Raw genomic sequence first — 9,693 nt, forward strand, 5'->3', positions numbered from 1 at the left:
GAGTTCCCTAGCTCTAGGGTGCCAGGGCACTGTGCCAGGAGTGCAGACGCTCAAGCTGGCACGGGCCCCACTCCCGGGGAGAGCAGATGGCGTCTGGGAGTGCGCTTGGCTCAGCCCAAGCTTCTGGCAGGGAGACACACGGGAGGGGTAATGCCAGGAGCAGGGGCAGAATGGTTTTCACCAGAGGGGATTTACTAGTACCTCTCTCTTGTTCTAGCTGATGTTTGCACCATGTAAGAACTGCCACCGTGTTCTGCTTGTGTGCTGCTCCTGACTGCTCTCATTAGCATCAGCTCAGCCAGGGGAGCTAGGATTTGTTCTCTTTTGCTATGGCGGTGCCTCGGGCCTGAAACAGTGCTTGGCACAAAGGAAGTCTTACTTTGAGGCTCATAGGATGAGAATATGAATTCCAACCAGTCTCAGTTTTTTATCAGCTCACTGAGTTCAGGGAAACCCCATCCTCCTCTTGCCGTCCAGAGATGAATTCCAGTCAAGTTAGAACCATGACCACCATCCTCCTTATAGAGTCTACCCGGCCCACCTCTTCCTGAAGACCAGGAAATGCCCTGGGTCTCATATCTTATTTTTGTGATAGGCCTAAAATGTGAAGTGTGTGTGTTTTGCTAGAGAATCTAGGAACTCCTGCATACTAATAGGTAACTGTGCCCTAGTCATATCCTCAGTCCCTCACTGGGGGATTCTAGGCAGGGACTCTACCACTGAGCCACATCCCAGCCCCTCACTGGGGGATTCTAGGCAGGGGCTCTACCACTGAGCCACACTCCAGCCCCTCACTGGGGGATTTTAGGCAGGGGCTCTACCACTGAGCCACGCCCCAGCCCCTCACTGTGTATTACGGTCCTTAACATGATGTGCAAAAAAAAAAATGCAAGCCAGGCGGTGGTGGCGCACACCTTTAATCCCAGCACTTGCAAGGCAGAAGCAGGCGGATCTCTGTGAGTTCTAGGCCAGCCTGGTCTACAGAGTGAGTTTCAGGATAGCCAGGGCTATATAGACAGACCCTGTCTCAATACATACATTTGAACATAAGCATACATACACAAAAATATATGTATATGTTTTTATTTTATGTGTATGTGTCTGAGTGTAAGTTACAGAGGCCAGGAGAGGGTGCTGTGCCAGTTCTCCTGGATCTGAATTACAGGTATAAGTCAGTGGACATGGGTGCTGGGAACTGAATTCAGGTCTTCTGGAAGAGCAGCAAACAGTTTACTTCCTGGTTCCTATGCTGTCCTGCATAGAATGTTTCCATTCTGAGGAAACAGTTACACAACTATCCACAGTCCCCACAACCAACGCGCCTCTTTTTCTTTCATCAGGTGTATTCAAGTTTGTGAAATTCATCAAGATGTTCATCTATTACTTGTGTGCTTTTCTGCACAGAACGTTTAGAAAATGTTATTTTTGAAAAGGATAATTAAAAATTATTTTCAAGATGAGTCCCAGAATGAAAAAAAAGCAAGGTGTGAAACCACGTTGCAGTTGCCATGGAAAACAACATGACTGTTCCTCTAAAATGCTAAAACAGGATTTATGGTTCCGAAATCCTGCTTCCAGGGAAACGGCCAGAAGGACTCAAAGGAAGGTTCCAAAGAGGCTGCATGTCCAAAGCAGTAGCCAAAAGACTGGGGCCACATCAATGTTATTACCTGAATAAAATGCAGTGTCTAGTCACCATGATGCCCTGTGGCATTCTGAAGGAGGGAAATTCTGACACGAGCTTACAATATGGGTAACACTATGTGACAGTATTACTGAATGAATGAAATAAGTCAACACAAGAAATACTGTACGGCTAGACAGGAGAGACGGCTCAGTTGCTAAGAGCACATGCAGACACTTCTTGCATAGGATTCAAGTCCAGTTCTCAGCACCCATACTGGGTTCTCACTACTGCCTGTAACTCCATTGCCAGGAAACCAGATGCCCTCTGCCAGCCTTGGCAGGCACCTTTACAAATTAAACAACAAAACAAAACAAAACAAAAACCAAAAAGAAAGCAAGCAAGCAAACAAAAAAGGTGGTATTAGTATTGGCAGCACATACACTGAAAACTGGAAAGGAAAAACCGTGCATAGCTTCTGAGGGACAGACAGACTTGGAGGCTGGTGGTTTCTGGAACTTCTGGCCTCTACATATGCAACATACACCTGAACACACACACACACACACACACACACACACACACACACACAAAGTTGTTCTTGTCTAGTAGTTTTTGTTTTTGTTTCCTTTTTAAAGGGGATTTGGACTGGAACTCACTCAATAGCCCAGACTGGCTTTGAACTTGCAGCAATCTTCCTGTCTCAGTCTCTCAAGTGCCATCATTCTCATCATAAAACGTTTTCAATTTTAAACTTTGTATCCTAGTGAAAAAAAATAAGAAAAAACTGAAGGAGCTTTTTTTGCAAAGGGGTTTCTTCCTTTCTTTTTGTAGGATTTTTATTATTTGTGTATGCCACATATGTGGTGGTCCTCAGAGAAGCCAGAAGAGGGCCACCGTCTCCTTGGAGTTGGAGTTACAGAATACTAGGACACAAATTCCTCAGCAAGCACTCTTGCGAACCATCTCTCTTGTCCTGTCTTCCTCATTTATCCTTACCCCACCCTCTTAGTTCAAAATCAGCTGTTAAAAATGAACTTAGCTTCTGGGAAAGAAGTTGAACTTAGTTCTTGAGAATACTGGGGGTGCTCTGAAAACGGAAGAGAAAACTTACTTCTCAATTTCTCTAGTGTCAGAATACGGAGATCCTTAACACAGAGAGAGGCTCACGATGGGAGTCCTAAATTTAGATGCCCATTAGGTGCCGGCTGGCTCCATTCTGACTTATGGTCCTGAACAGGAAAAGTATTTCATTGTTTTGTTTGTTTGTTTGTTTTTGTTTTTTTAATTATTTTTATTTTTATTTATTTATTATGTATACAATATCCTGTCTGTGTGTATGTCTACAGGCCAGAAGAGGGCACCAGACCCCATTACAGATGGTTGTGAGCCACCATGTGGTTGCTGGGAGTTGAACTCAGGACCTCTGGAGAGCAGCCAGTGCTCTTAACCTCTGAGCCATCTCTCCAGCCCTTGTTTTTTTGTTTTTTGAGACAGGGTCTCTCTGTGTGACAGTCCTGGCTGTCCTGGAACTCTCTTTATAAACCGGGCTGGCCTCGAACTCACAGAGATCTACCAGCCTCTGCCTCCAGAGTGCTGGGATTAAAGGCTTGCGACCCACCGCTTTTTTTTTTTTTTTAAAAGAAAGCAAACAGCTTATTGTACGACGAAGATATGGAGAGGAAACAGTTGGCGCTTAAACTTCCTCAACTGCTATCTAGAAGAAGCTGCCTAGCCACAACCGCATCTGGTCGCGGGAGCGAGCGAGACCTACGCAGTTTTCCCAAAATGAACCGAGAAAAGGTGTCCATCACAACTACGCCCGCCCCCGGAGGGCAGCTATAGCGCCAATCATCAAACGCAGGGCGGGCGCCAGGGGAGGAGCCTGCTGTTGCCCTAGCAACAGCCGGGGAACCCGCGGAGAGCGCAGCTGCGGAGGTATCCACCATAGATTTCCCTCCTCCCGGAAGGGCCCGGCGAGGCGCGAGACTAGCCTCGACGGCGCCCGCAAAGAGAAGGAGAACAGGCCTGTGAACTACCATCCCCGTGGTAGCTTTCGCTCTTAACGGTCAAGTACGCGAAGGTAGGAATAACGCATGCGCTGCGCCTAGGGGTGGGGCTAAAGCGGCGCTGCACCCGAGACGCATGCGCCTTTTGAAGCTGGGCTCATCTGTCGCGAAGAGGCGGGGCCTTGCGCGAGTGGGAGGGCCCATACATATGGGGGCGGGGCTTCCTAGGGTCTGAGACTTGGTTTATTTATGCAGACTCCCCGCACCTCTGAGTGTTTTCCCCGTTTTTCTTGGGCTTTTCTGGGGAGGTGGCTTGTGCCGGTGGTGAAGACCGACCGCATTGTCAGTGGGTTGATGGAATTAGCTCAGAATCACAGTACCGCTCTTCAGTTTTTCCAGCTGTCCAATGTAAATAATAATACACTTAGCTCACAAGGTTGTGACTGAATTTTTCCCCTCCCAGAACCATGGCTGAAGTGCACGTGATCGGACAGATCATAGGGGCCACCGGTTTCTCTGAAAATAGCCTCTTCTGCAAGTGGGGCATCCACACAGGTACCTTCCCGGGCTTGGCTCATCTCCTAACCAATACCCGATACCCTCCCCCAGCCTAAATCGCTGTGTTCTTCCTCGACCCTCCAGTGAACTCCTGACTCAGATCATACTGTCTGTTTTTTTTTTTGTTTTTTTTTTTTTGTTTTGGTTTTTTTGTTTTTCCTTTTCTCTCGGGTTATACCACTCTCTGAAAGCCCAATGATCAGGGGCTGTGAGATAAAACACACGCACTCACTTCCAGTCCTCAGGCCAGTAGACAGGCTGGGTGTGATGATGCACATCTGTAATTCCACTACCCAGGAAGCTTTACATTGCAAGTAATGGGGCCAGCCTGGGCTATGTGACAAGAGACCCTGCCTCGAAGCACAGAGCACAGAATAATTATGAGATCACTGTAAATGCTAGGAAGAAAAGAACCAGAGTGATGTAATAGGGGCTGATTTGGGATAGTGGGGTCAGGGATCAGAGAAACAGCACTTAAATTGGGCCTAGGATAAAGAAGGCCAGAAATAGGGCCATCCAGTAGCGAGAGATGGCAGGAGCCATGGCACACATGGGGCTTTGTTGGTGATGGTGAGGAATCTGAAAGCTGAGGTAGGGTGGATGGGATTAAGAATCCCAGAGAGCAGATGAAACGAACCAGTTTCCTAGAGGGTTTAACGTAGCGACTGGCATTTAGTGCTCAGTGTGTGGACACTATTCTTTTTCCTATTCCTCACTAGAGTCAAGATGTGCTCTTGAATGGTGCCTAGCCTCTTCTTAGTCTTTGAACTAGGTCTCTAAATGTGGGGTGTGACTAGTAAGGAAATGATATTGGGAATCTCATCACTTTGGGGGACATAGGCAAGAGGATCAGAAGAAGTTCAAGGTCATTCTCAGCTACATAGGAAATCTGAGACTAGCCTTAACTATATGAGACCTTGTCTCAAAAAAAGGAAGCACTCGATGCTTTGACTACAGCTCATCAGTAGGACACGCATCTAGTATGCACAAGGCTCTGGGTTACATCCTCAGCAGCATACATAAAGATTAATAAGTGAATGATACTTAAAAAAATCAATACTCGGGGGCTGGAGAGATGGCTCAGTGGTTAAGAGCATTGCCTGCTCTTCCAAAGGTCCTGAGTTCAATTCCCAGCAACCACATGGAGGCTCACAACCATCTGTAATGAGGTCTGCTGCCCTCTTCTGGCTAACTGTATACATAATAAATAAATAAATATTAAAAAAATCAATACTCCATACTTGCTATGAGTCTTCTAAAATTATGAGATTGTATTATTTGTCACTTATTTTGTAGATAGGGATTTTTTTTCCAAAGACAAGGTTTCTCTATCAGTCCTGGCTGTCCTAGAATTTGCTCTATAGACCAGGCTGGCCTCGAACTCACAGAGATCTGCCTGCCTCTGCCTCTCAAGTGCTGGGATTAAAGGTATATGCCACCACCACCACCACCCAACAAGATTGGAAAAAGTAATGTGCCTAACTAAGGTTGCATGGACAAAAGGAAGTAAGACAAGGGGCTGGTGATTGTAGCTTGTTGCTAGAGAACTCTTGCCTAGTGTATTCAGTGCCTTGGATTCCATCCCCAACACTGCAAAATACACAAAACATATGTGAATATACCAGGATTAATTAATTTATTTATTGGTTTTCCAAGACAGATTTCTGTATATAGCCCTGGCTCTCCTGGAACTTACTCTTTAGACCAGGCTGGTCTTGAACTCACAGAGATCCGCCTGCCTCTGCCTCCTGAGTGCTGCGATTAAAGGCATGTGCTACCACTGCCTAGCAAAATAGTATCAGGCTTTATTCTCTTTCACACACTCTCCATCTTCCTCCAGTTTTCCTTTAGAGATTGGGACTCACACTTTAGCCTGTGCTGACCTCAAACCCCAAAGTGCCAAGACTGCAAGTGTGTACTTCTGGTGCCAAGATCTGAATCCAGATATTTGGCTCTAGAGTTCACACTGTGTAACTCCCACCCCCAGGGAAAGACACTCTTGTAGCCACAGTGAGGAGTGGGGTTCCCTTTCTGCGGGCTGCTACTCACTGCCAACCCTATCTGTCATGGTTCTCATTACAGGGGCTGCGTGGAAGCTCTTGTCAGGTGTACGGGAGGGCCAAACACAGGTAGACACACCTCAGATAGGGGATATGGCCTACTGGTCCCACCCCATTGACCTGCACTTTGCCACCAAAGGTCTCCAAGGTAGGTATAGAATGAGAGGAGTGGGGCCAGTCAAACTTGGAGGAGCTGGGCTCGGAACACATGGTTGTCCCTGCTCCCCATACTTTGCAAATCCCTTTCCTGGTACAGCTTCCCTTAGAGAGGTAAATCTGAGGCCTGACCTGAGCTCTAGAAAATCCAAGGCCCGTGGAAGGTGACAGAGGTTGGAGCAGAGGAGATATCAGGAAGTGGGAGGTTAAGTGGGAGGGGGGCAATGAGGAGGCTGGAAGGGGTAAAGAGAGCTAGGTGAGGAGAGGGGCGGGAAATGGGCCAGTTGCCTTTGCTCACAAAAGCAGAGGCCCTACTCAAAGGGGAAGTGAGTGTGCGAGGGGGAGGGGATCACATGGGCACAGCTTTTCTCGGTAAAACACGGCAATGCTGGGAAATGGTCTGGGCGGTTCAGCTATCAGGGCTGTTTGTTGCCTGAGTCTGTGCCTGTCCAGCTCGAGGAGGGACTCCCCAATCAAGACAGGACTCCAAGTAGATCAGTTTCCAGATGGGGCTAGCACAGAGGCCATGGGAACCCAGAAGTCTCTGGGTGGTTACATGACCTGCTAGGGCAGAGAACCTTTGGAGCTTTGCTATACAGGGCCAGGAAGAGCTAACTGGACCCAAGGACAAAAACAGAAGAGGAGTCAAGGCAGAGAGCTGGAGTGCATAAAGGCCCAGGGTGATGAGCAAGCCAGGCACTGGATGGCTGTGGGGGATGGGGCAGGGAGCCGCTGTTGTGGGAGCAGAATGCAGGGCCCTGGTTGCCAAGGCACTGAGACCATCTCCTGAGGGCTCTGGTGACCTGATTTGCTTGTGCACAATCTCACTGGCTTCTGGACGGAGGATGTATTAGAGGGTGAGGTGGAGAAATAAACCTTCATCTCTTCAGGCCTGGCCTTAAGCTGCCTTCCCCCTTGATTTCTTTCTTCTTAGTCCCCCATTCTGCTCACCACCAAATCCTGTTGGCTCTAAAATCCCACTTGAAATACACCCCAACTTCCATTCCTCACCCTCTTCCTCTGTCTTCTCTTGGCTGGACCCTTCTTTCAGGCTTTATTCACTGAGCTTCCAGACCCAAGCCTCAGGGTTTGCACTCCACATGCAGCTACCAGGGGCATGTGAGGACCTAAGTCTGACCGTTTCCTTCGTGTGTACAGAACCTTCTGGCAGTTCTCCTTTTACTCAGGATAAAAGCGGGTGTCTTCCCTGCCATCACATGACCCTGTGTAATCTAGCTGTTACCTCTTCCATTCTTCCCACTACTCCCTAACCCCCCCCCCCCCGCCCATTCTAGCTATACTGGCCCCAGCAGGCTAGCTCCTACTTGAGGACTTTTGCATTGGCTGGGATCTCCCATCCCCTAGGTGCCTAGATGGCCTGCTCCCTTTAAGCATTTGTGTACATGTTGCCTCCTGGTTGATTTGTCTGTTTTTCAGATAGAGCCTCTGAACAGAGTCCAGGCTTGCCTGGAACCTCAGCATCCCAAGTGTGCTCAAAAAGGTCACCCTTCCAGTTAAGGTCTTCCTTCCTGTATAGCCCTGGTTGTCCTATAACTCATTATGCAGATCAGGCTAGCCTTGAACTTTTGGGAATCCTTTTGCCTCTACCTCCCAAGTGCTTCATGACAGCCATACACCATGGTGCTCAGCCCCAAATGTCACCTTCGTAGCAAAGCTTCCTTTACTCTCCCCCCACTTCCACAAACTACATCTCCACCCCTCCCTCCCTGGCGTTATTTTCCTCCATAGCAGTTATCACATCTGACATACCCTGTAATTTACTTATTTACTATGTTGGTTGTCTAGAATGTCAGCTTCACGGGGCAGGAATTTTTGTCTGCTGTGTTCATCGCCATGTCCCCAGCTTCTAGAATAGGACCCAACAGGAGGGGCCCAGGGTAGAGGGGGAGATGGGCTGGCTCCAAGAGCTTTGACTAACTCAGCTGTGCTTCTAGGACACTAGAAACCTATTGAAGGGGAGAGGTGGATTGCTCTGGGGAAGAACAGTTAGGGGAGAACAAAGCACGGCCATGAGGAGAGAGGGGGCCTGAGAGAGAAGTGGGCTCTGTCACAGGGAGACAGAGGAGACCACAAAGCCAAGTCAGCAGAGGCTTTTCATGCTTAAGAGGTTGGACTTTGTACTGTGGCACAGGGGAGCTATGGAAGGGTTTGGAACAGGAGGGTAATGCGAATTTATATAGATCCCTATGGCTACTATGATGTATGGATGGGAGATGGGAACCCAGAGAGGAAATTTAGGCAATAATCAAAGGGACTGGGCCAAGGTCTCTAGTGGTTTCAAGGAGATGGGAACCCAGGAGCATGTGGTTGCCTCCCTTCATTTCTCCTTTATCTAAACACTCTTGTCCTGCAGGTTGGCCTCGACTCCATCTCCAGGTGTGGTCCCAGGACAGCTTTGGCCGCTGCCAGCTTGCTGGCTATGGCTTTTGCCACGTGCCTAGTAGCCCAGGCACCCACCAGCTGGATTGCCCCACATGGAGGCCCCTGGGCAGTTGGCGGGAACAGCTGGCACGGGCCTTCGTGGGTGGTGGGCCACAGCTGCTGCACGCAGACACCATCTACAGTGGGGCTGACCGCTATCGCCTGCACACAGCCGCAGGTGGCACGGTGCATCTTGGTATTGGCCTGCTGTTGCGCCATTTTGATCGCTATGGTGTGGAGTGTTGAGGGACTTCATCGCCACTATAGTCACCGTCATCTACACCCCTGGGAACTCTTGAGCACAAGATGGCACAGTCGTCAAGAACATGGACTCTGAAGACTGACAGTCTTGACCTCACCCAAGTCATGGCCCCTCTATCCTACCTAGGGCTACAAGGCCCTTTTCATCGAACTATCTGGTAGTAAGACTGTGGGTTACCGGGACCTGAGGAGAACTGGCTGTTGGGCTTGTGGGAGGCACTTAATAAAAGCTCGCGGTTTTCATGGGTATGGTGCCTCCTTGTACCCACTGCAACGTCTTCTTGCCTCATCCTCCTTTGTACCTTTCTCGGTAGACCCAAAGTAGTCCAGCCTTTCCGTCTCTACATCCTAGGTCCCCACCTCTAATATTTCCTCTGGGACCCTATTTTCTCACGAAGTCCCCATTTTCTCATTGACCCTTCATCAACCCCCAAAGCCACGGGGCGCTTTCGTAGAGCTCGGCCGCCAGGAGGCAGCACCCTGGAGGTAGGGCGGGGCCGGGGTGCCCGCCTCCTCCCGCAGGGCTGAAGGGACCCCCCTCGGAGCCCGCCCACGCTAGATGAAGACGGTGGGCCCCCCCATG

The 9,693-nt window shown here is 49.2% G+C and overlaps 1 protein-coding gene across 1 annotated transcript; it reads left to right on the forward strand.

Moving 5' to 3' along the window:
* Window positions 1-3,529: 3,529 nt before the first annotated feature.
* On the forward strand, window positions 3,530-9,388 carry B9d2 (B9 domain containing 2). Its single transcript, XM_038339998.1, has 4 exons — window positions 3,530-3,707; window positions 4,097-4,188; window positions 6,274-6,399; window positions 8,782-9,388. Exons 2-4 carry the CDS (start codon window positions 4,101-4,103, stop codon window positions 9,093-9,095), a joined length of 528 nt encoding a protein of 175 aa, XP_038195926.1. The 5' UTR covers window positions 3,530-3,707; window positions 4,097-4,100; the 3' UTR covers window positions 9,096-9,388.
* The last annotated feature ends 305 nt before the right edge of the window (window positions 9,389-9,693 follow it).

The sequence above is a fragment of the Arvicola amphibius genome, chromosome 8 (genome assembly GCF_903992535.2).
Source record: "Arvicola amphibius chromosome 8, mArvAmp1.2, whole genome shotgun sequence".
NCBI classification, from domain to species: Eukaryota; Metazoa; Chordata; class Mammalia; order Rodentia; family Cricetidae; genus Arvicola; species Arvicola amphibius.

Excerpts from the sequence above, each read along its gene's own strand:
- B9d2 (XM_038339998.1), top strand. The coding sequence starts at position 4,101 with ATGGCTGAAGTGCACGTGATCGGACAGATCATAGGGGCCACCGGTTTC. Across the intron at positions 4,189-6,273 it reads CAAGTGGGGCATCCACACAG|GGGCTGCGTGGAAGCTCTTG; the intron begins GTACCTTCCCGG and ends TTCTCATTACAG. Across the intron at positions 6,400-8,781 it reads TGCCACCAAAGGTCTCCAAG|GTTGGCCTCGACTCCATCTC; the intron begins GTAGGTATAGAA and ends CTTGTCCTGCAG.